At 45.4% G+C, this 25,911-nt stretch overlaps 3 protein-coding genes and 1 pseudogene across 6 annotated transcripts in view; 3 read left to right on the forward strand and 1 right to left on the reverse strand.

The window, feature by feature from the left end:
• LOC116544448 (saoe class I histocompatibility antigen, A alpha chain-like) overlaps positions 1 to 4,694 on the forward strand; it is a 187,248-nt gene extending 182,554 nt beyond the window's left edge. Inside the window, exons 1-8 of one of the 3 annotated variants that reach the window (XM_032270847.1) lie at positions 1,162 to 1,395; positions 1,525 to 1,793; positions 2,036 to 2,307; positions 2,902 to 3,181; positions 3,334 to 3,461; positions 3,893 to 3,925; positions 4,068 to 4,115; positions 4,263 to 4,694. In XM_032270847.1, coding sequence (XP_032126738.1) covers positions 1,193 to 1,395; positions 1,525 to 1,793; positions 2,036 to 2,307; positions 2,902 to 3,181; positions 3,334 to 3,461; positions 3,893 to 3,925; positions 4,068 to 4,115; positions 4,263 to 4,298 — 1,269 coding nt within the window. In that variant the 5' untranslated portion in view covers positions 1,162 to 1,192 and the 3' untranslated portion in view covers positions 4,299 to 4,694. Of the gene's footprint in view, positions 1 to 1,161; positions 1,396 to 1,524; positions 1,794 to 2,035; positions 2,308 to 2,901; positions 3,182 to 3,333; positions 3,462 to 3,892; positions 3,926 to 4,067; positions 4,116 to 4,262 lie in introns of those variants that run through there. The other 2 variants (XM_032270840.1, XM_032270844.1) reach the window with 2 other exon arrangements.
• LOC116544450 (HLA class I histocompatibility antigen, alpha chain F-like) overlaps positions 1 to 25,911 on the forward strand; it is a 169,310-nt gene that overhangs the window by 114,950 nt on the left and 28,449 nt on the right. The window lies entirely within an intron of this gene.
• On the forward strand, positions 13,150 to 16,789 carry LOC116544453. The gene is made up of 3 exons (XM_032270857.1): positions 13,150 to 13,191; positions 14,343 to 14,458; positions 15,669 to 16,789. Exons 1-3 carry the CDS (start codon positions 13,180 to 13,182, stop codon positions 16,234 to 16,236), a joined length of 696 nt encoding a protein of 231 aa, XP_032126748.1. The 5' UTR covers positions 13,150 to 13,179; the 3' UTR covers positions 16,237 to 16,789.
• Positions 14,207 to 25,357, reverse strand: LOC116544454 (annotated as a pseudogene). Its single transcript, XR_004265916.1, has 2 exons — positions 25,347 to 25,357; positions 14,207 to 15,394 (listed from the first exon to the last, which is right to left on the reverse strand). The product of XR_004265916.1 is annotated as a dihydrofolate reductase pseudogene (transcript).

Below are 25,911 nucleotides of genomic sequence, written 5' to 3' on the forward strand. Positions count from 1 at the left end.
GAGCCACTATTCAGGAGTGACAGAGTGGTGGGAATGAAGGGAGAGGAAGGGCTTAGGGATGAGAGGGATGGAGGGAAGGGCTGGAGAAGGAGGAGGTGAGGAGAAGGAGCAGAGGGAAAGAATTAGAAGGCAGCAGAATTCTCAGGTTTAAACACATTGTTTTATAGATTTTTAATACACCCAACTACAGAGCTTCTCAGGGTGTTCTTTGCAGTTGGCCTTTAATATCTTATGTAGGTCTGCCTAAAAACTAATTGTTGCTTATGTTAATCAGCTTTAGAAAATGCTAAGTGTTCCTACAAAATAAACACCCCACTTAGATGTGGACACTTCCTAAAAACAGGCAGTGCATGAGCACTGGTGAGGGGCATTGTGACTGCACTGAACACTTGCGACTGTGAGGTGAATGAAGTCTGTACTGGCTCCTGGTTGCAACATACGGTAACACAGTGTGTACTTTGTGCTGAGATGTCCTGGATTCACAGGGAAACTCAGGTCTACGGAGTGAGGTAAATTTAAAATACAACAAGCGGGGGTCACAGATACATTGCCTGGGAAAGTGAAACAGGAGCTTTGTGAGTCCTGTTTTTATGCTTTTAGACACATTTATATATGAAGGGGCCAAATCACAGTTTTTGCCAATTAGGTTCCCGATTATTCAGGAGTTGTCCAGATTCTGCTACCCACTGTAGTTAATAAACAGAAAGCAAACTTGCCTCTATGCTATCTCATGCTCTCAGGCAAAAATTCTTCAGATTTGAACAACAACAACAACAAAAAAACCCTGTCTCTACACCTCCATTCCCAGAGCGAGCTCACTCTCTGGTAACAAACTTCCCGGGGTAAGTATTCTTCTAGAAGAGTCCAGGGGGACAGGTAAGGAGTGGAAGGCGGGGAGTCCAGTTCAGGTACCGGGATGCAGGGATGACAAGTGAAGGGAGAGGGACGGGGCCCATGCTGAGGATTTCTCTCTGGTTTCTCAGCAGCTCCTGGGCCAAGACTCAGGGAGACATTGAGACAGAGCGCTTGGCACAGGTGGAGCAGGGTCAGGGCGAAGTCCCAGGGCCCCAGGGATGGCTCTCAGGGTCTCAGTCCCTGAAGGCGATTGCGGAGGCTCAGCGATGGGGATTCCCCATCTCCGCAGCTTCTCTTCCTCTCCCAACCTGTGTCGGGTCCTTCTTCCTGGATACTCATGACGCATCCCCAGTTCCCACTCTCATTGGGTGCCGGGTTTCTAGAGAAGCCAATCAGCGTCGCCGCGGTCCTGGTTCTAAAGTCCCCAGTCACCCACCCGGACTCAGATTCTCCCCAGACTCTGCGGGATGACGATCATGGCGCCCCGAACCCTCCTCCTGCTGCTCTCTGGGTCCCTGCTCCTGACAGAGACCTGGGCGGGTGAGTGCGGGGTCGGGAGGGAAACCGCCTGTGCGGGGAGGAGCGAGGCGCCCGCCCGGCAGGGAGGCAGGACCCGAGGAGCAGCGCCGGGAGGAGGGTCCGGCGGGTCTCACCCCTCCTCGCCCCCAGGCTCCCACTCCATGAGGTATTTCTACACCTCCGTGTCCCGGCCCGGCCGCGGGGAGCCCCGGTACATCTCTGTGGGCTACGTGGACGACACGCAGTTCGTGCGGTTCGACAGCGACGCCGCGATTCCGAGAGAGGAGCCGCGGGCGCCGTGGATGGAGACGGTGGGGCCGGAGTACTGGGACCACAACACACGGCTCTCCAAGGCCCAGGACAGGCTGACCGAGTGAGACTGCGGACCCTGCTCGGCTACTACAACCAGAGCGAGGCCGGTGAGTGACCACGGCCCGGGGCGCAAGTCACGGCCTCTCCCTGTTCCCCACGCACGGCCCGGGTCACCCTGAGTCTCTGGGTCCAAGATTCACGCCGAAGTTGCGGGACCCGCCCAGACCCTCGACCCGGGAGAAACTCGGGCTCAGTTAGTTACCCGGTTCATTTTCAGTTTAAGCCAAAATCCCCGCGGGTTGGGCGGGGCGGGGCTCGGTGGGCGGGGTTGACGCGGGGGCGGGGCCAGGGTCTCACGCGCTCCAGACGATGTATGGCTGCGACCTGGGGCCGGACGGGCGCCTCCTCTTCGGGTATCACCAGTACGCCTACGACGGCAAGGATTACATCGCCCTGAACGAGGACCTGCGCTCCTGGACCGCTGCGGACACTGCGGCTCAGATCACCCAGCGCAAGTTCGAGGAGGCCAATGTGGCTGAGAGGACAAGAGCCTACCTGGAGGGCGAGTGCCTGGAGTGGCTCCGCAGACACCTGGAGAACGGGAAGGAGACGCTGCAGCGCGTAGGTACCTGGGGCCGGGGGAACCTCATTGATTGCCTGTAGACCTCCCAGGCTGGCCTTGTAGAAGGAGGGGAGGAAAATGGGACCAACACTAGAATATTTCCCTCCCTCCGGTCCTGAGGGAGAGGAATCCTCCTGGGTTTCCAGATCCTGTACCAGAGAGTGACTCTGAGGGCCTCCCCTGTTCTCTGATACAATTAAGGATTGCAGTCTCTGAGGGAAAGGAGGGGAAGTCAATTCCTGGAACAGTGATCAGGGGTTCCCTGTGACCCCACAGCACCGTTGGGCACCAGGATTTTTTCCCTCCTGCCTTGTCCTCTGCTTCACACTCAATGTGTGCGGGGGTCTGACTCCAGCTCCTCTGAGTCCCTTGGCCTCCACTCAGATCAGGACCAGAAGTCCCGGATCCCCCCTGAGACTAGAACTTTCCAAGGAACAGGACATTATCCCAGGTGCCTGTGTCCAGGCTGGTGTCTGGGTTCTGTGCTCCCTTCCCTACCCCAGGTGTCCTGTCCATTCTCAGGATGGTCACATTGGAGCTGCTAGGGTGTCCCATGAGAGATGCAAAATGCCTCAATTTTCTGACTCTTCCCTACAGAGCCCCCCAAGACACACATGACCTACCACACCGTCTCTGACCATGAGGCCACCCTGAGATGCTGGGCCCTGGGGTTCTACCCTGCAGAGATCACACTGACCTTGCAGCGGGATGGGGAGGACCAGACCCAGGACGTGGAGCTGGTAGAGACCAGGCCTACGGGGGATGGAACCTTCCAGAAGTGGGCAGCTGTGGTGGTGCCTTCTGGAGAGGAGGAGAGATACACATGCCATGTGCACCACGAGGGGCTACCCGAGCCCCTCACCCTGAGATGGGGTAAGTAGGGGATGGAGTAAGGAGAGGATGGGGTAAGGAGGGGATGGGGTGTCATGTCTCTTAGGGAAAGCAGGATCCCCTCTACAGCCCTTCAGCAGGGTCAGGGCTGGGGCCTGGTGGTCAGGGCCTCTCACCTTCCCCTCCTTTCCCAGAGCTGTCTTCCCAGCCCACCATCCCCATCGTGGGCATCATTGCTGGCCTGGCTGTCCTTGGAGCTGTAGTCACTGGAGCTGTGGTCACTGCTGTGATGTGGAGGAAGAAGAGCTCAGGTGAGGAAGGGGTTAGGAGTGGGGTCTGAGATTTCTTGTCCCACTGAGGGTTTCAAGCCCCAGGTGGAGGTGTGTCCTGCCTGGTTACTGAGAAGCATCATCCACACTCATGAGCCGACCCAGCCTGGGCCCTGTGTGCCAGCACTTACTCTTTTGTAAAGCACCTGTGACAATGAAGGACAGATGTATCACCTTGATGACTGTGGTGATGGGGACCTGATCCCAGCAGTCACAGGTCACAAGGGAACATCCTTAGGGACAGTCCTTAGGAGGGCAGTTGGTCCAGGACCCACAGCTGCTTTCCTTGTGTTTCCTGATCCTTCCCTGAGTCTTTAGTCACACATTTCCAGAAACTTCTCTGGGTTCCAAGACTAGGAGATCCTCTAGGACCTCATGGCCCTGCCATCTTTCTGACTTCTCACAGGACATTTTCTTCCCACAGATAAAAAACGAGGAAGCTACTCTCAGGCTGCAAGTAAGTATGAAGGCGGCTGATTCCTGAGCTCATTCGGGTATTGTGGTTGGGAGCCCATGGCGGAGCTCACCCAGCCCACAATTCCTCCTCTAGCGGCGTTTCCTGTGGGCTCTGACCAGTTTCTGTTTTTGTTCTACCCCAGGCAGCGACAGTGCTTAGGGCTCTGATGCGTCTCTCATGGCTTGTAAAGGTGGGATCCTGGGGGAGGGGCTGATGTGTGTGGGTTGTTGGGGGGAACATTGAGAACAGCTGTGTTATGGGGTTTCTTTGACTTGGATGGACTTAGCTGGTTTAAAGTGTGACTGATATAAAATTGTTCATGATTTTTTTTATATAGTGTGAGACAGCTGCCTTGTGTGGGACTGAGAGGTAAGATTTATACACACTCTCCGTTTGTGACTTCAAGAACCCTGACTTCTCTTTCTGCAAAGGCATCTGAATGTGTCTGTGTCCCTATAGGCATAATGTGAGGAGGTGGGGAGACAAGCCCAGCCCCGTGTCCACCATGACCCCTTCCCCATGCTAACCTGCATTCCTTCCCTGGTCACCTTTCCTGTTCCAGAGGCCTGGGGCTGGGATGTCTCCATCTCTATCTCTCAACTTCATGGTGCACTGAGCTGTAACTTCGTACTTTCCTGTTAAAATTAGAATCTTAATATAATTTATTTTGTCAGATTATTTCTATGAGAGGCAATGGGTTAATTAAAAGAAAAAATTACTGAAATTTCAGAGACAAAATAAATGCAAGACCTGAGAACCTTCCACAGTCCATGTGTTGCTTGTGTCGATTTGTTGCAGGGGAGGGAGTAGATAGAGCTGTGTCCAGTGGGTGCTCAGGCCACGGTTAGCTTTATGTGGTCACTGCTCAGCTGGGTCATCTTTGCAGCTGTTGACCTTAGCCCTTCAGTAGACCCTTGCTTGTCCCACCACAACCTATGATCACAGGGACATGGATGTCACCTATGGTGGTCTGCACAGATAAAAGTTCTTGTATCAGGAGACACATTTTCATTCCCCTGTCCCTCTCACCCTTCTTCCAGGTCTCTTCCTGGACTGTATTTTCTATCTTTTCCCCAACCTTCTTAAAGCAGATTCTGATACTTGCAGAAAGGCGGGCTCCTGTAGTTTCTCATCGTAGGTAACTTTCTGTTGGAACTCTTCTGCTCTCTCTCCTACTCTTCTTCCCGCCTGAGTCGTAGTAATCCTGGTGCTGTCTCCAGTCCAAACTCATGGATTTATAAAACAGAGTCTAACTTATATTCATATATGGTTGGAAAATTGGACCCGTAAGCCTAGCATTATCTTTCCTGAAGAGAAAAATATGGTTGTGTGCCACAGCGTGCAGGAGGGTTGGTGTGGGAGGAGGGAGGGAGGGAGGGCACACACGCAGCCCGAGTGAGAAAAGCTCTGGCAGCACTGATGTCAGTGTGAGATGATGTTGCTCTGTAACTACCAAAAAACAGCATTTGGCCAGAGGCTACATTAATAAAGATATTGCTTTTAGAATAGGGAGGTTCCCTACAGTGATCATTCAACTAACATTTGTTGTCTGCTAGGTATATGACTGGTTTTGCATTCAGAAAACATCATGAAAGTAAAAACAGAAAACTTTCCAGCCTTCCGGTGTATATGTTCTAGATGCAAGCTTGTCCAACCTATGGCTCACAGACTGCATGTGGCCCAGGACAGCTTCAAATGTGAGGATGCTTTTGCTAATCTGTGGTGGCAGATACTATAAAAATGAGGCATGTACATTTTCTTTCTTTTTTTGATTTTTTTTCTGCTCATCAGCTGTCATTAGTATGTTTTATGTGTGGCTCAAGACAATTCTTCCCATGTGGCCCAAGAAAGCCAAAAGACTGGACACCTCTGTAGGCAGATGATAGATACAGTATAAGCAGAGTAAGAGCAGAAAATGCTTGAGTGAGAAGGTGGCAAGTGCTGTGGGGCAGGTGATCCAGAGTGTGGGCTGTGGGCACAGGGGGGTGGCTGCTGTGCTGGGTGGTCAGCATGGGCCTCGTTGCAAATGTGACCTTTGAGTGAAGATTTGAGGAATGTGAGGAGCTGTCCCCAAGGATGACTGGGAAAGCTGTTTTCAGGCAGGAAGCTTCAGTGCAGATGCACTAGGGCAGGAAAGTGTCTGTGTTCCTGGAAGGAGGAAGAGGCCAGCAGGGCTGGACAGAGAGAAACTGAAATGAGGTCAGAGGTGTGGCCAGAGCAGGGAGGCCTGGAGGGGGTGGGAAGGGCTTTTTCATTTGCTATGAATGACATGGAGAGTTGAAGGACAGTTTTGAAAAGTGGGACATGCTGGGACTTATACTTTGAAAGCTTCTCTCCGGCTGCTGTGCTGAGAACAGAATTGAGAGGTGGGGGACAAGTGAGGCAGTAGGGAAATGCTGGGGAAGGAGCGCAGTATTCCAGGATGGAGATGCTGGTTACCTTGACTGGGGTGTGAGCAGGGGAAATGGTGGGAAGTGATGGGATTCCGGATGAATTTGAAGATGGACTTCACAGCACTTGCTAATGGATTATATCTGTGGTGTGAGAAAGAAGAATCAAGGACACCCACGGTGTTGGACCGAGTGAGTAGAAGGGTGGAGCTGCTGTCCGTGGAGACGGGGAGACTCTGGCAGGAGCATACGGAGGAGAGGGCATTGCAGGCATTCAGTGGAGGAGACATCTATGAGGAGTGCAGGTGAGGGGCCCGGATGCCTCTGCAGCTACAGCTTCACCACCCAGTTACTCTCCTGCTTCCACCCCCTGTGTCTCAGAGCCAGAGCACTGATTCTCCCCTGGGCTGTCTGCACAGGTAAATGGAAGTCAGGGAAGTTACGCTCTGCTGTTGGTTATAATAAGTCATGAATTATTGTGCTTTCTCAAATAAATAAATAATAAGAGAAGTTGTAACCAGAACACTTATTCAGAAGACTACAATAATGCAAACTTTTTTATTCATCTAAAGAAGGCAACAGAAGAAAAATAGTTGGGTCAAAAAGACATAATATTAGAAGGCAGCAAATGACAATGTACAGACTTAAGCCCAATGAGGTCAACAATGACATTAAACATAATGGACTCACACACTCCAATGACAAGTCAAATAGTGCAGAGGGGGAAAAACAAGTCAATACATAATTGCCTGTATTCTGTTTACAAAAGCCATAATTTCAGTAGCAGGTACAGAAACGCTGAAAGTAAAAGGATAGAAAAGAAACACCAGACACACATTCATGAAAACCACACAGAGATGCCATTTAGAAAAATTACAGGACATGGATCTTGTGAGACACAGAGTCCACGCAGGCAGCTCACAATGTATTTACTTTTTTTTTTTCAGAGACAGGGTCTGTTGCCCAGGCTGAAATGCATTGGTGATATCATACCTCACTGTAACCTCTAACTCCTGGGCTCAAGCAATTCTCCTGCCTCAGCCCTCCGAGTAGCTAGGACTACAGGTGTGTGCCCCTACACCTGGTTATAATGTCTAATTTTCTCATCTGATGTGGTGTGATCAAGGAAGCAATATTATACCATGTATTTGACTTGTAGTAAGAATACAACAAATATCAGGGAAATGAAGAAATAAAACCACTTTCTAGTTCAAGCCATGTCCACATTTACATTTGACAGATGAGGAAGAACATCTCAAACAAGTAAAGTAAAATAAATTGATTTACATCATCCAGAGCAGAATCGAGAACACATTCCCTGTGCTAAAGGAACAGAGCTCTACTGAGGTCATAGCCAGTATCATGAATTACTACTAGAATTGGAACTGACACATTTCAAGATATACTAAACAAAGGGTGTGCAAGGATTAACTGAATGCAGAGATAAAGGAAGAAAATTGACTTGTTTAAAAGATGGACAGAATCCTTTTAAAGTGACTTTATGTGGACCAAAGCATAAGATCCACAGACAATCTCATAGATGAGATGAAGTGTCAGGTGGGAAAGTGCCTAAGCGCAGCTTCCAGACACAAAGGGACCTCAAGATCCTGGGATATTTTTGGTTGTCACATGGGGATTGGTGGGAGGGGGTGAGTGGGGTGCTCCTGGCACAGCTCCCACAATGCATAGGACAGCCCACTCCACAAGGGACTCTCTGTCCCAAATTGTTAATAGTGCTGCTGTTGAGAAACTCGCCCCAGAGGTAAGTGCTGCAATGTCCTCACCATTTCACAGACGAAGAAACTGAGGCACCAGGAGGGAAAGTGTCAGTAGGACCAGAACTGCAGGTTGAAACCAGGCCAGCTGGCTGCAGGGTCTTGGCTCCCCTCGTTAGGTCAGGCACCCAGGAGTCAACCACAAACAACCCAGCTCCGCGGTGCCTTCATGGGTTGTGATCGCCCCCTGGTGTTGGCACTGGGCCTGTGGCTAAACAAGGCTTGCGGGAAAGGAAAAACAGGTTTGGGTAGGGGGATACTCCTTCAGGCTCTCCAGATTTCATGACTTACGTTCAGAAAAAATAATGTCCACCTTAATTATCTCTCCAATCTTGCTTTTCCCAGTCCTGACCAGTGTCCTCCCTGGACTCCATCAACATCGTCACCTGCCAGATACCCACCACCCACCATGCGAGGAGTGAAAAGGCCCCAGGACTATAGGACAAGACTAGGTTCTATCCCAGCCATCCCTCCCACCCCAGAGCTCTAGCTCCATGCCTGTAGCGCTTAGGCTTTTAACCTGGGAACCAGGAACCCACTCTCCCATGACACTGCATGCAGAAGTGATGTTACATGCACACATGACTTCCTTACAAGATATTGGCTATTAATATTCATCAAGTCAGTTGTGGCCCAAGACACAACTCCTTCCACAACAGCTTGTGATCCACTGAATTAAAGGAAGGGTAGAGATTGAGGGAGGCCCTAAGTCCAAATCTTCTACCACTTCTAGTGAAGTTCTGACAAGAAGTGCAAGGTACTCAACCTGCTCTGGGATACAGCAGGAAAGCAGAGTGTTCATGGATTTCAAATTCCATAAAAAGAATACCATTTTGGCAAAATATCCAAGTCATTTTCTTAAGCCCTAGGCAGCAGCTCAAAATAAACAACATCAAAAAACCAAAATCTTGGCCCTATTGAAATCATTGTAGCTATAAAACTTTGTGAGGCCTGTAGTTAGAGAGAAGGACAATTCATTTTGGGGCTGCAACAGAAAACCTACATCATATAGAGTTTTTCTCTATCATGAAGTTCCCCTGAAGGGACCTGCTCCCTTCTGCAGTGCATAGTGAGGCCATTTCTGTGTAAAAAGATATAATTTTCTTGGATTCCTGATGTGGACTCTACTGTACTCACTCTTTGAGATTATAGATGCCAACTTCATATTCGACATCTTTAAGTTAATTTTCTTAATCTAAGCAGAGAATTTGAAATTGTTTCTGAAGCAGAAAACCAGGGACTGACTATGTGAGTTCTCACCCCACTCTGTGGCTTCTATGCAATAAGCATAAGAGATTGTGGGTCAACAGAATTTGTAGCAAGGTAAACATAAACCCTCCATTTCAGCCTGTGTTTCAGCTTGTCTGTTCCAGTCTTGCCCCAGTCTTAACATTTTGAAATTTATAATTATAGTTGATTTTGATTTTATGAGAAGTCACATATATTAATTTCTGTTGGGTTTGTCAGTGAAAGCCTTCTCAAAACAACTATGGAGTAAAGACAGGTAAATAAATGCATGGTGCTCCCACGTGTCAGGGCTCACTGCATCTTACAAATGTATCAGCCCCACTCCAACACATGGCGCATCTCAAATGGTGCTGGAAACCTGGATATCCACATACAAAAGAATGATGCTGGACAAAATTCATACCCTTCCATTATACTCTTTTCAAAAATTAAGTCAGAATAACTCAAAGAACTAACCTTAAGAGTTGAACCTGTAAACCCCTTAAGAAAGGCTCGGCTCAGTGGCTCATGCCTGTAATCCCAGCATTTTGTCGGGCTGGGGCGGGCTGATCACCAGAGGTCAGGAGTTTGATACCATCCTGGCCAACATGGTGAAACCTTGTCTCTACTAAAAAGACAAAAAAAAAAAAATAGCCGGGCTTGGTGGCAGGCACCTATAATCCCAGCTACTCAGGAGGCTGGGGCAAGAGAAGTGATAGAACCTGGGAGGTGGAGATTGCAGTGAGCCATGATTATGCCAGCCTGGGTGACAAGCGTGAGACTCTGTAAGAAAACAAAAACAAACAAACAAACTGTAAGAAAATACTGAGGCAAATCTAATTGATAGTGGTTTCTTGGCGGGTGATGAAAAGCACAAGTAATATAAGAAAAATGACAAATTAGGCTGCATCAAAATTTAAAAACTTTTTTGCATCAAAGAACACTATTAACAGAGTAAAAAGAAAATGCACAGAATAGGAGGAAGTATTTGCCAATCACATATCTGATCAAGAATTAATATCCAGGATAGGTAAAGAAACACAATTCAGCAATAGCAGAACAATCTCATTCAAAAATGGGTAAAAGACATAAATAGACAATTCTCCAAAGAAGATATAAAATAAGGGCATAAAAATAAGGAATTCCAATAAGAATATATGCTAAACTTCTCTAGGCCAAGTGTTGGTGAAGATATGGAGAAATTGGAACACTTATGCACTGCTGGTGAGAGTGAACAGTGGTGCAGCCACCGTGGAAATGGTATAGTGGTCCCTCAGGAAAGTCAAAATAGAATTACTGTATAAGACAACAACGCCACTTTGGGGCATATACCCAAAAGAACTGAAAGCAGGAACTCACACAGACATTTGTACCCTCAGGCCCATAGCAGCACTATTCCCTCAGCATGTGGATCATCAGCAGATGACTGGGTAAATAACCCATGATGTACATGCATATGGAATATTATTCAGTCTTAAAAGGGAATAAAATTCTGATTAGATGAACTTCAAAACCACTATAAGAGAAGTAAGCCAGAAATGAGAAATAAATATAATATTTTACCTATATGAGGTAGCTAAAATTCATAAAAACAGATAAGCAAGTTCATAAAAAATTCATAAAATTCATAAAAAAATTCATAAAAACAGGTAAGCAAATTCATAGAAACAGAAAGTAGAATAGAAGTTACCAGGGGTTGGGGTAGGGAGGTTGGGCAGTTATGGTTCAATGGGCACAGTTTCTGTTTGGGATGATGAAAATGTTCTGGAAATGGATGTTGGTGGTGCTTACACAACACTGTAAATGTGCTTAATGACAGGAAATTGTACACTGAAAAAATGGTTAGAAGGTAAATTACATGGTATGTATGGTTTACCACAATTAAAAAATATATATCAACATTAAATCCAATCACAACTGTCATCGAGATTTTTATTATACTGGTGTTTCAACAAGCACATTGCTGTTGTGGAGGGAGGTCCTTGGAGTTCTTATGCCACCATGTCCTTTGGTGTCACTTCTCAGCCACTTTTAAATTGTGTTTATGCATCACAATTCCTGATCTGCCAAGTGCTTTCAGAAAAATTATTCACATGGCAAAAATTCAAGTAACTTATTCTTGGTGCTATACTCTATGGAGTTGATCTCAGAGAAAAGAATCAAACCACATTGGACCTCATAGATGGCAAAGGTAAGAAGTTGGAAGATGAGTAAGGAAATTATAACACAACCTGTCAAAGTATTTTATATGACTTTTTTCTTTGAATGCTACATGATTAATATTTTATAATGACTATACTGACTTACATGTACCAATGATTACAAATTAAAATTTCTGCTTTCCTTCTCATTTCTTTCTTATATATTTCTCTGTCTGTGTAATTATTTTTAGAGTGGACATTTTGGATAGTTCAGCAGTTTCATTTATACAATGATGTTTTGTTTTCGTCTTATTCATGAAAGATGGATTTGCCAGCCACAGATTTCTAGTTTGACGTGTTTACTTTCAGCTCTTTAATGATTATGTCTCTCCTGGCTGCTGTGGCTAACAGGGAAAAAACAGTTACATCTTAACCCAGTTGCTTCTTAGATGACCCGTGTTTCTTCTGTGGCTACTTTTTTTTTTTAATGAACAAGTGTAATTTTTTATTAAGATAGAACTGTTTTTATTAAAGAAATATATGAAAACGGTTAAGTAAAATCAAATGGCACCAAAAGTATTCCGATGAAAACAGCAGTCCTCCCAGTTGTTCTTTCCAGAGGCAAGCACTTTCCCTTCATCTTAGTTTTTCCTTCGGGTAGATACTTTCATGAGTTTTTCCACATTATTATTCTTTTTCAAGTCAATGCATATATATTAATACGTGTAATGTCAAAAAGCTTCTTCAGTTTATAATGCATCCTAACAATCCCCTGCCCCATCCTTCCTAATTCTCCAGAGCAATGACTTTTAACTCTTTTAACAATGTCTTCTATTATTTCTCACATAACTGCTTAATCATTTCTTGATTATTTTATACATTATATAGGAATTTCTTGATACAAAAGATGAGGATTTAGCTCTTACACCATCACTATCCTCATTTTTCCTCCCATATTGTCCCAAAGTAGTTACCAGATTTTGGGGCTAAGCAGTCATTCTGACTATGCACGTATTGTTCATTGTTGAGAAAAACAGCGTATTATACTCTTACTTTCTCTCCTGTACTTCTTTCTGCCCTAGAATTAAGGACTGCCTAACCAAGCCTTCCCCCTTGTTTTTATTTTTTACTTTTGCTTTTTCTTCAATAAACTTCTTTCCAAATATCCCAAATCTGTCAATAACCTATTATTATTTTTAAGAGAAGGGATCTCACTATGGTGGCCAGGCTGATCTGGAACTGTTGGGCTCAATCCATCCTGAGTAGTTGGGACAACAGGCCTGGACCATTCCACCCAGCTAATCTATTAATATTTTTACTGTTTCCTTTTAAAGCCAGCTCCATAGCTGGAATATTGTTTGTGCGGGAGCCTGTTTGCTGGATCCAAGTCATTCTCTGGTTTGTGTACTCCTTCATTTCACTGGAGTATTTTCTCTAATAGCTTCCCAAGAAAGGGTACATGGAGGTAACCCCTGAGTCTTTGCTTGTCTAAAGATGTATTATTTTACCTTCATCCTTGATTATTTGGCTGAATGTAGATTTATCAGTTGAAAATAATGTTCATTCTAGAATTCTGAAGACATGGTTCCATTGTTTTCAGGTTCTTTTTTGTGACAGGGTCTCTTCTGTTACCCAGGCTGGAGTGCAGTGACACAATCATGAGTCACTGTGGCCTTGAACTGCAGGCTCAGTTGATCCTTCCATCTCAGCCCCCTGAGTAGATGGGACTACAAGTGTGCACCACAATGCCCAGATAATTTTTTTATTTTTTTTGTAGAGATGGGGCCTCACCATGTTGCCCAAACTGGTCTCAAGTGATTCTCCTGCCTCGGCCTCCCAAAGCGCAGGAACCACAGGTGCGAGCCACAGTGCCCGGCCAGTTTTCCTTCTACTCTCTCTACTTCCTTCATTTCTCAAAAGCATCTCAAACTCAGTGAGCACAAAAGCAAAGTCAGACTCCATCAGAATATCCTGCTACTTCCCACTTTAAAATGTATCGTAAATCACAATTACTACATGCAACCCTTTGGTTCACACCACCATCATCCATCACTTGAACTTAGAATTGGTTTTCCTCCTTCTGTATTTTTTTAAATTATAAAATATTTCAAATAAACCATGTGTTGCTTTACACTTTTTACTACATAAAAAGAATGAATATCTGCTGGGTGCAGTGGCTCATGCCTGTAATCCCAGTACCTTGGGAGTCTGAGGGGGTTAGGTCACTTGAAGTCAAAAGTTCAAGACCAGACTGACCAACATTGTGAAACCCTGTCTCCACCAAAAACACAAAATTAGCCAGGCATGGTGGCGCATGCCTGTAGGCCCAGCCACTTGGGAGTCCGAGGAGGACAATCGCTTGAACCAGGAAAGGTGGAGGTTTCAGAGAGCCGAAGTCACACCATTGCACTCTAACTGGGCAAAAAGAACAAAACTCTGTCTAAAAAAGAAAAACAAAAGTATGGAGAGCTTCCGTACTTAAACATGGAATTGCTTTCAGTGTTTGGCATTCACTGTTCCCGTACATGCCAGCAGCTTATTACTGCAAACACCTGGGACTTGCTATGGAGCAGCTGAAGTACGTTCCACTCACACACAGGACAGGGAGCTGACAACCAAGGAGCGGGAGGTCAATACTCCAGCTTTCTCCCCTCCGTGTCCCTGTATCTCAGCAGTGTGGAGCTTGTTACCAATGAGAACCCGCTCACTGACTTTAAGCTGGTTTTCTTACCTTCTCAGTTCCATTTTTCCATACCTCAACTGATGATTTCTGGTATGATCTAGCAAATAAACTGCTTTCCCTGAAATGTCAGTCTTGGAGCCTTCTTTGGGCTCTCCAATCAAAGACAGAAATGTATTCATTTTCCCATCCCTGGACTTCCAGGTTGTTTTCAGTTTTTGCTGCTTACAATCAAGGCTGCAACATATCTCCACAAACCTCTGGATACCCAGGAAGGAAGTTTTCAGTATTTCCCAAGAGCAAAACTGCCCAGTTGAAAGGTATGTGCATCTTCTTCTTTAATTAATACTACCAACATTTGAAAAGCCCAACAATGTCAAGGCCTGCCATGAGTGCCACATGTGATGGGTGTGGAATGGCAGCTCACTGGAGCAGATGCTGGGGACTCAGTCGGGGTCTTGGAAGGCACTTGGTTTTAGCAAGAATGTTTCATAAATGGTATCTGATAGAGTCAAGATTCATGGGGAATAAAAATACATTGCTTAGAAATAATTATGCATAGATCTAAAGTCAACAAAAGTCTTTTTTTTCTAATGGAAAATACACACTTTTTTTCTAGGACAGGGGGAAAAACTTAAAATACACCAGAAACACCTTCATATTAATCATTCTCATATACTTCAAATTTGTACTTCATGCCTTTCTCCTCCTGGACATCAGAGAGAACACCCGGGTATTCTGGCAGAGTTTGTAAAACAGGACTTTCAAAGTCCTGCATAATCCTTGTCCCATATACTTTAAGATGGCCTGGGTGATTCATGGCTTCCTGACAAACAGATCTGTCACCAACTATCCAAATCACATCTACTTCATTTGCTGATTCTGGTTGTTTAGTAAATTTTAAGGCATCAGCCAGACTTCTGGCAAGAAAATGAGCCCCTCTTGGAGGTTCCTTGAGTTCTCTCCTGAGAACTAAATTAACTCTAGATTTTAAAGGTCGATTCTTCTCAGGAATGGAGAAGCAGGTCTTCCTCCCCATAATCACCAGATTCTGTTGACCTTTTACTGAAGAGGTTGTGGTCATCCTCTGGAAATACCTGAATTCATTCCCGAGCAGTGGCCAGGGCAGGTCCCTGATCTTACCAATGCCCCATGTTCTGGGACACAGTGACGATGCAGCTTAACAAACGAACCATGACAGCAGCGGTGAGCACCTCCGAGCCCACTTGCTGTGGCTACTTTTAAGATCACCGTTTCTCTTTAACATCTGAAGTTCCGGTGCTGTATGAGCCACTGAGCCCAGCCTGTGGTCTTTTGGTTCACTAAGTGGCTTAATAAGACAAAGTTGGTTTGAGCCAATACTTCTGGCATGTTTGTTTTCATTTGTAATAGAAGCTTTCTCTGAATCCATCCCCAGGAGGTGAATTGGAAAACTGCAATCATAGCCAAAACTAGAAAATACTGGAAGTAGCCAACGTTTGTCTTCATTATGTTTGTCTCCAATTTTTACTATTGTTCTATTTTTTCCAGCCAGTCAACAGTAGTAGCTGAAAAGAGAGAGGTCACTGATGAAGAACACGGCAGGCACAGAGAAAAGGACAAGTATGCGGAGCTTTGCTGTGTATCTGTCAGTTCATTCTACTCCTCTAAAACGTGGCGTTCTCAGGACTTGATGTCCTCCAGGCCTCCAGATGAAGGTAGTGCTCACCCTGAGAGCCAGCTGGACTCACCTCTTGTGTGTAACTGCACAGCCACAGCATCTGGGGGACTTGTCCTGCACTTCTGGAATCATCTTTCTTGGTCATGGTGGCTACTGCTGCATTGTCCTTCTGAGGTAGGTGAGATCGGGTGTTCACAGCCTCCCTTAAAAGGAAACAAGAGACTTGTCAGGTTGATGGAGAGAACAAGCTGTTCCACAGTGCACACACCATGTCCTAAGCTTGTGGTTAGAACATCCTGCAGCAAGGAGGTGGAAGAGCAGAAGGGAAAAGTCTCCAAATCTGTGCAAGCACAGAAACCCACGATTAGTGTCCTTGGGCTGACCTATGCTCATTATAATAATAGAAACACATCCCTGAGTGTGAAGTTAAGATGCTAATGAGACATGAGATGTATGTGCTAGAGTGCACAACCGCAGTGCACGCAGGCCCAGGAGACCACAGACATGCTTAAAACAATACCCCTTCCCACCTCTTCATGAATAATCATGTAAGACTCCCATGAGGGAAAGGTAGTGTCTCTTTTTTTTTTCTTTTTGTTTTTTTTTAGAGACAGGGTCTCGCCATGTTGCCCAGGCTGGAGTGCAGTGGCTATTCACAGGCGCAATCCCACTACTGATCAGCATCGGGAGTTTTGACTTGCTCGTTTCCGACCTGGGCCGGTTCACCCCTCTGTAGGCAGCCTGGTGATCCCCTGCTCCAGGGAGCTCAACATATTGATGCCGAACTTAGTGTGGACACCCGATCGGCATAGCACACTATAGCCCAGAACCCCTGGGCTCAAGCGATCCTCCCACCTCAGCCTCCCAAGTAGCTGGGACTACTGGCATGCGCCACCGTGCCCAGCGGTACTGCCTCACTTTTGAGTAGCCTGCTCTGATCAGCTGTCAGAGTGTACTTTCATTTTGCAATAAACTCTCTTGCTTACTTTTACTTTGGACTTCCTCTCAAATTCTTCTGTGTGACAGAGTCAAGAGCTGGAACTGGCCCACTGGCAACACTTCCTCCCTTTTCCTTTCTTTCTGTAACTTGTTGCTAGGGATAACTTTGCCCCTGCCGGCAGCATGCCCCTAGGAACTGAGGATGGCGCACTGTGGCTGGTGTCCTCCTCGGCTTGGCCTTGGGTCACTAAGTGCAGCCCATGGTAGGATGTTCTTGGAATGAGTGGCACTGCCTTGTGCAATGGTCCCCGTGGGGTTGGCCCACAGGTGCCAGTATCTGTGGCATTTTCACAACTCTTTAAAAATACTCAAGAATGTACAGAGGAGAGCAGTTCTAGGGCGTGACCTGTGTCCCCCACCTGCTCATCTGCATGGCAGTGCGTCTGACGCTGTCAGAAATGAAAAATGCCGCTGCCCCTTTGCAAAGCACTACTTAGTTTTTCTCCTCTTGAAGGTGGTGGCACGATGCCCAGGTTGAGATGGACGCAGGAGTCAGCATTCCAAAGTAAAAAGAGAGACTTTCACAGAAATACCCAAGCTTTTCAATGTGAATGAACAGGACTTCTACCTTCTGGCAACCGTGGATTTCTCGTTGAGATGTTTCTAGTTTTCAGAGTGGTTTTTCCTTTATGCAGGTAGTTTATATAAAAAAAAGGAAAAGACAGAAAAGGAAAAGCAGGAGAAGGTGTATGGGGAGCTGGGACCCTGGGCCTGTGCAGGTGAGGTACAAGGTGCTTCTGGCGAGGCTGCCACCATTTGGGGCACTGGCACATTGGGGCATGGCAGGGCCTGCCTTCCTGATGATTTTGTCTGTCCCAGTTGCTCACTGGAAGTTTTGCAATGCCCAGAGTTTTGTTCTGATGGCAATTTTAAAAAGTATTATATTAGGCCAGGTGGCTCATGCCTGTAATCACAGCACTTTGGGAGGCCAAGGTGGGAGACTCATCTGAGGTCTGGAGTTTGAGACCAGCCTGACTAACTGTAGGGCTAAGGGCCCCACAGGGTTGTGCAGTGTCCATTATGCTGTGCTGAGGAGCAGGATCCAAGAAATAAAGAGACAGGACACAGAAGTACAAATAAAGCACAGCTGAACTCAGGGGGCTATGCCACCTCTAAGCATAGACAGACAAGGCCCCAAATGTCCAGAAGTGTGTGTATTTACTGGGTATAGGTCAGAGGGCAGGATAGTGAGTGAAGTCATCTTTAAGGATAGTGACAGGGTAGTGAGCAATAAACAAGAGATCCGCCCCCATTAGGTGACCTAGGCTAGGAGGTGGACAGTGTGTAGCAAGGGGTCCAACCCCATTAGGTCACCGAGGCATGGAGGTGGGCTGTGCATGGTGAAGAGGGTGCAGTGTGCAATATCTCTTATCTATGGGCATGCTACTTCCAAGAATATCTATAGGAGGATGCTTTAAGTCACACAGCAGTGACAGAGCTGTCAGAGACTACCGCCACCTGCTGGCAGATTCCAATGAATTCTATAGGAGGATGCTTTTGAGCCAGCACAGTAGCAAGAGCAGATAAAGTTCACAGTCACCAAGGCATGAGTGTCAGGAGGGGTTTGGAGCCCTGGGATGATCGAGGGATTGCTGGTCTGAGGGCAGCCGTTCACAAGAACTGGAGCAAGGTCCTACAGCTCCTTTGTCAGGATGAGTGGCCCTTGCACCAAACCTGCCATACAGCTGGTATCTTTACGATGCTGAACGCTGCTGCCTGGGCCATGGGTTCTTGTCCTGGTGTAACTATTTTTCCCTTAAATCATGCTCTGCACCAGGTCTGCTCTAGACATTCCTCCGACTATAAGCTGCTTATTCCTTAATTCATCCTCTGTACCGTGTCTGCTCTAGGCATTCTTCTGATTATGAACTAAGATATAGTTACCTGTATGTATAGGGAAATAACAGAATAGTAAGATATTCTTTAGGCACTCATTCTATGAACTAACGTATGATTATATATAAAGGATTATATAAAAGGAAATAACTGAGTAGTAACACTATAAGCTGAGATATTCTTCAGGAACTAATTGTGCCAGGATTCTGCTTAGCTCTACTTCCTCAGTGCTTATAAGGGGGTTTATCCACAATTAACATGGAGAAATCCCGTCTCCATTAAAAATACAAAATTAGCCGGGCATGGTAGTGCATACCTGTAATCCCAGCTACTCAGGAGGCTGAGGCAGAAGAATCACTTGACCTCAGGAGGTGGAGGTTACAGTGAGCTGAGATAGTGCCATTGCACTCCAGCCTGGGTGACAAGAGAAAAACAATGTCTCAATATACATATATTACCATATATATATTACACGATTTTATCCTTTTTGAAAATAGCTAATAAAGCTTTCTGGCTAAGTTGTTAGTAATGATAATCTCTCTAATGTGCTTAAAGGCGGCCAAAGCTGCAGGGTTCCCACCCTCACTGGGTACCTGGGCTTCCCTGCTTGTTCTGTTTTCAAGTGTCTTTGCCTGTTGGTTGCCCCATGACTGCTGACATCACGCCTTTAGGAGGAAACCACACTCTTCCTTGCCCATTGAGGGTTGGAAAACTGGATAATTAGGCTGGATGAAGAGAGGAGATACCATTTGCTCTGCGTGGGCACCATCGTCACCTGCACTTGAAAGCGAGGCTGAGGTGCAGAAGGCACAAAATGTGGCCACATCTCTCAGCTGGCAAGTGGCCCAGGGGTAATGTGAGCCTGAGTGGGCAACTCTGTGACACAGGACAGGGTGCATTGCAGCGTTGGCCACTGTGACTGCAGGGCCAAAAGGAACCAGGGCTGAGAGAAACCTGGAGACATGCTGGGGTGGGGCCAGACCAGGGCCTGGAGAGAGCCTCCACTGCCCTCACAGGGCCTGGGGGAGACGTACCGAGGAGGGGGCACCTCCCCCTCTCCCCTAGCTTTCCTGAGCCTTAGCATTGTCACCCAGCCCACATTCATGTCCCCAGTGTCCACCAGGTACTTTTCATGTTTCTCCTCCTTTATCTTCAGAACCTCTCCATGAGGTCAGTGTTGGATTTGCATTTCTGTAGTTGAGGGAAGGACTCAAGCCTGGACAGTTCTTAGGAATGGGTCCACAGCCAGTGACTGGAGCCACACTTGAGCCCCAGTAGCTCAGAATTCTGAGACCAGAATGTTCTGAGTTCTGAGTTGTTGGGCGGGCAGTGCCCTGTGCCAGCTGTACCTGCCCACTACAGGCTGCCACCCAAGACAGGTGACCAGAACAGGAGAGCATTGCTCAGAATCCAAGACATGAATTTCTTTCCCTGGGCCAGGCCAGGACCCAGGCGAAGCTGGCTGAGGAGCCAGGTGCTTCCTGGCAAGGAAATGTGTCCCACATCTGACGATCCAGAAGTCACAGCTGCTCAGTATTGAGTTTTGAGGGGTGGGGAGGGGGCGGTTATGGTTTGAAAAGCAGAATTCTGCTAAGGGGCTTGTTAAAAATTTCTGATTCAGTAGGTCTGGGGCAAAACTTGAAAACCGCATTTCTAACAAGCTCCCGGGTAATTCCAATGCTGCTTGTACCAGGACCCCACTTTGAGAACCACCACCCTAAGGCAATCTAGTTTGATTTCTAGTATGAGAAGAGGGCTGGAAAGCAGAGGTGTAGTATCAATGAGTTCATGCCTGGCCCATCCTGGAGAGCTCCCCACCCCAACGCTGCAGCATTTGATTTCCTTGGCATCATGGGAATGACAGACACCCAGGAAGGGACTGAATGTGAGGCAAGGGGCCATCCAGAGGCTTGACTTCACACAGCACCTGGGGCTCCTGCCACTCCACAACTGGCCCCCACACCCTCAGTCCTTCTCACCCCTCACACACTGACCAGGCTTGTGCTACTGACTTTGGCTGTTTCGGCCTGGGATATGACCCTAGGAGCTCTCAGTGGTAACTTCTGATCCAAATACATGGTGATCTAGAATGACAAGGACTTAGAATGTGCTGGTAATGAGGACCTTGAAAATTTGCCAAATGGAGTCAATTATGTGCCCTTCAGAAGAATTATCAGTGTTCTCTTTTCTAAGTACAGTATCACATCCTTGAGAGCACATGGACAGTAGAGGGCGTTCTGAGCCCACTGAAGCCACAATTGTCAAGTTGGACCCCCCAGAATCCCTTGTAGATTGGGCTTCATCATTTATACCAAGATTTGGCCAAAATTTCCTTCACCCAACCAATTGCATTTGTTAATTAATCATGCTGTCATTTTGCCTTTTAGTGAATGAAAGTCAGACATGTAAAGAGAGGTAGTGCAATTAAAAAGAAAACAGCTTACTGAGTTAAAGTGCTAGTAAACATCCTTGTTTAAGCGGTGATATAATGTTTAGAACTTTGTATCTTAAGGAAGGTAAGATAATTATTTCTATTAGAGTTTTTTAAAGTTTTTCATTTGAGGCGTTTGGCTTTGTTTGTTTTGTCTCCTTTGGAATTGTCTTTTATTTTATGTTTTGACTTGGCTCAAAATTCAAAAGGCTAAAAGTCTCTCAACCTGTTCCACCTCTGACGGGCAGCCACTGATATCACTATCCTGCTTATTCTTTCAAAGTCATTTTATGCATATGCAAGCAAATATAAACATACACGTATATATTCCTTCTACATTTTCACACAAATTTTAGCAAACTACATATGCTTTTCTGCACCTTACTTCTATCCTTCACATTGTATCATGGAAACTATCCCACGAAGCAATATCAAGAGCTTCACTACATCTTTCTTTATTTGTTTTAAATTTTTGTGGTACTCCATTGCATAGATATGCAAAAATTTCTTTTAATAGAGATTACTTTTTTTGACTGCATTGCTTTTTAACTAGCCCCTCCTGATAGGTATTTGGATTATTTCTTTCAGGGAACAATTGAACATCATGTAGCATCATGTGGGAAGCGTGGAGTGATTCCACTCCTACATGCGTATTCTAGGGGAGCTCACATATTCCTGGGACCAGAAAGCAATGTCCCAGCATGTTCATTGCAACAATGTCTGTAGTAGAGGCAACCAAAAGGTCAGTGAAGAGGGAAGAGATAAATTGTAGCAGATTTTTCCTGTTCAATACTACCCAGCAATGAAATCAAATAAACTATTTGTATCAACATGGATTCATCTTATAGACCATGTTATCTGCAAGCAAACAAATGATAAAATCAGCAAGAAACAGTTTATACAAAGTCTAAATGCAAGGCCAGGAGCAGTGGCTTACACTTGTAATCCTAGTACTCTGGGGGGCCAAAGTGGATGGATTGCACAAGCCCAGGAGTTTGAGACCAGCCTGAGAAACATGACAAAACCCACCTCTACAAAAAATTCAAAAATTAGCTGGTCATGGTGGTGCTCACCTACAGTCCCAGCTACTTGGGAGGCTGAGATGGAAGGATTGCTTAAGCCTGAAAGGTCAAGGCTGCAGTAAGCGGAGACAGAGCCACCGCACTCCAGCCTTGGTGACAGAGCAAGACACTATGTCAAAGAAAAGTCTAAAAACATGTTAAACAAAAAGATTGTCTAAAACTTATTAAAAATATAGAGACATGCAGCAAATTTGACACACACATCCACCAGTAGTTCTTGCTTTGCTCAGCACAGTATTGGATGAAACACAGGCATATCGGAACTGTGGAAAATCAGGGCTATCTACATATATTGCTATGATTTTTTTGTATGCTACATATAGCCAATAATATTAAAATGTCACAAATTGACAAACCTGGGTGGTGGCTTCACAAACATTTCTTATAATTCTCTACTCTTTCTTCCAAGTAGATTACTTCAAAATATACTTTGTGAAGTAAATCCACAGGAATTGAACAAAATATAAAAGGAGTTATTGAGTATAAGGAAAGCTCCAGAGAGGTAAAGACAGATGGAGAGATGGTAACACTGAGCACGTTAGTGACCTCCACAGTAACAGATTTCCTGGAGGAGTGTGAGTGAGGACAGAATAAAGTGGATAGAAAATAAAAGAGGGATGAGGGAGTGGGGACTCCAAGGAGTAAATGTGTGGGCGGGGTGTGGGCCAGACTGGGAGGTGCAGTTTGGTTCTGAACGTTCTGTTTGAGATCCAGCACTTAGAGAAAGAGAAGTCACATTTATTTGGCTCCTTCCACAATCTTTAGAGGAATCTTCTGAAGCATAAAAAAAGAAGATATATGAATGGCCAATAGTCTTCAGAGAAAAATGCTCAATAAAACCATAGTGAGAAACCACTAAACATCTATTAGTATGGCTAAAATTAAAACTATTAATAACTATATGTTGGCAAGGATGCAGAACGGTGCTCTCATCTATTGTCTATAGGAATATAAAGCAACTACTCTGAAAACCAGTTTTGTATCATGTAATAAACTTAAACAGATGAGTACTCCATGGCTAGCATTTCCATTCCTGGGTATTAACTGAAGAGAAATGAAGAGTATGTCCTAGAATCTCTGTACAAGAATGTCCATGTGGCCTGTACTTAATGATTCACTTCTATCTGATAGAGTAACGTTAATATAACACTTTATGACTCTTGCTGTACAACAAAAAACTCACTGTAGCTTTCACCTTTGCTCTCTCTGTCTCTGGGATCATGAACTCTGGGGGAAGTCAGCTGCTGTGCCATAAGCAGACTGGTGAAAAGGTACACGTGGCTAGGAACTGAGTCATCCTGGAACCAGACAACAAGGAACTGAGGCCTTTTCCAATAGCTGTGTGTAAGAGCCATTTTTCATGCAAATCCCCAGCCCCAGTTGAGCCCTCAGATGATGCAGCACTGTCTGACAACTGGACTGCAACCTTGTGAGAGGCCCTGAGCCAGAAGCACTCAGGGAAACCTCTCCTGGATTTCCAGAATCCAGGAAATTCTCTCATGGATATTAGGAAGGTAATAAATATTTGTTGCTTTGAGCTGTGAGGTTTCGGTAATTTATTATGTGGCAGTAAAAAATTATTGCAGCTTCATAAGAGAGGATGAATTATTGCACTTTAATTTTCATTTGCTCTAAATTTATTAGTATTATCATCATCATCATTATTATTGAGACAGGGTCTTACTCTCACTCAGACTGGAATGCTGTGACAGTCTTTTATGACAGCTCACTGCAGCCTCTACCTTCTGGGCTCAAGTGATCTTCCCACCTCAGCTGTCTGAGTAGTTGGCAGTACAGACATACACCACCATGCCTGGCTAAAATTTTTATACTTTTGGTAGAGACAAAGGTTTTGCCATGCTGCCTAGGCTGATCTTGAACTCTTGAAATCCAGCTCTTTTCCTGACTCTGTCTCTGAAAGTGCTAGAATTACAGGCATGAGCCACCACATCCAGCCTAAATTAATTATGTTAAATATGACATTTGGTTTTAAGAGGTGAGAAGAATTTCCAGGGCTAAATACGATGTATTTTATTATCGTTCTCAATGATTGCTTTATTTGAACTTCAATTTCCAAGTGTGTCCCAATTAAAGTCAAAAGAAAGACCCCGGCCATGCTAGGCGGATTCTATCATTGCCCCATGATAGACGTGTGCCCCTGCTTATTCACCTGACCCAGTTATTCAACCAACAGTAATGTAAGTGCTGCCTTGAGGGTATTTTTACATATATAGTTGAGATCCTAAATCAGTTGACTTTAAGACAGGGACTCTACTGGGTCGGGCCATCCTCATCTGGTGAGCCCTTGAAAGGACTGGATTCCCTCTGAGCATAGAGATTCACAGTATGAGAGGGATTCAGCGTGAGGGGTTTCCTCCACTGTGTGGCAAAGAATGCTGGTGGGCACCAGGAATTGATAGAAGCCTCTCTCTACCTTGACAGCAGGCAAGGAACAGGGACCTCAGTCCTACAACTGCCAGAAACTGAATTCTGTCGCCTCTGCATAAGCCTGAAGGAGGCCCTCAAAATGAAAACACAGCTTTGGGAAGCCCTAAACAGAGAACCCTCCAATCATGCCCAGATTTCTGACTTAGAAAGTGTAAATAGATAAATAAGTGTTGTTTGGTCAGGTGTGGTAGCTCACACCTGTAATCCTAAGGTTTGTGGGAATGACGGAGGAGGATGACTTGCAACCAGGAATTTGAGACTAGCCTGGGCAATTTGGGAGACCCTGCTCTCTACAAAAAAGAATTTTTTTTAAATTTAATTGGGCGTGGTGGCACTTCCCTGTAGTCCTATCTAGTCTAGAGACTGAGGCAGGGGGACCACTTGAGGCAGAAGTTTGAGGCTGCAGGGAACAATGATCACGCAATTGCACTTCACTTTAAATGACAAAGGGAGACTCTGTCTCTACAAATGAATAGATAAATACAATAAATGTGTGTTGCTTAAAGTCAATGTTTGTGATAGTTTGTTATGCAGTCATATAAAATTCATACACAGGCTCAACAGACACATGGAATGAATTTAGGAATTGAAATGCACCCTACATGCTTAAAATAAAATATTTCCTTTCTCTGGTATTTTTCATTTTATAATTTTCTGTGATACAATTAAATTTTAATACTATCATATTTCATTCAACCAGTCAACAAAAATTTAGGCCCTAAACTGAACCAGGTATGCCCTCATATGCTCACCTGCCTGGCATTCTAGAAACTTCACAAGACTGAGGCAGAGCCACTGAAGTGTTTTAGGTGGAAAAATGACACACTCTGATTCACATTAACAAGACCACCGTGGAGAGAACAGTCACGTAGCTGATAATGGAACAGTACTAGAGCCACAATTCAGGAGTGACATGGTGGTGGGGACTGCAAAGGGGAGAGGAGGGCCTGAGGGATGAGAGGGTTGGAGGGAAGGGCTGGAGAAGCAGGGGGTGAGGAGGAGCAGAGGGAAATAATTCAGAAGCAGCAGAATTCTTAGGTTTAAACACATCGTTTTACAGATTTTTAGTATATCCATCTAGAGAGCGTAGCAGGGTGTTCCTTACATTTGGCCTTTAACACCATGCGTGGGAATGCCTAAAAACAAATTGCTTTATATGTTTTATTTTTAAGTTTAATAAAATATTAATTGTTCCAATAAAATATACACACCACTTAGATGTGAATACTTTGTAAAAAATGGCACTGCATGAGCGCTGGTGAGGGGCATTGTGACTGCATTGAACACTTGCAACTGTGAGGTGAATGAAGTCTGTAC

The sequence above is a fragment of the Sapajus apella genome, unplaced genomic scaffold (genome assembly GCF_009761245.1).
Source record: "Sapajus apella isolate SASKATOON/1434 unplaced genomic scaffold, GSC_monkey_1.0 scaffold217, whole genome shotgun sequence".
In the NCBI taxonomy this organism is placed as follows: domain Eukaryota; kingdom Metazoa; phylum Chordata; class Mammalia; order Primates; family Cebidae; genus Sapajus; species Sapajus apella.

Bases quoted from the DNA above. Each gene is read 5' to 3' on its own strand.
- LOC116544453 (XM_032270857.1), top strand. The intron at 14,459-15,668 runs GTATGTGCATCT...TATTTTTTCCAG, and splicing joins CAAAACTGCCCAGTTGAAAG to CCAGTCAACAGTAGTAGCTG.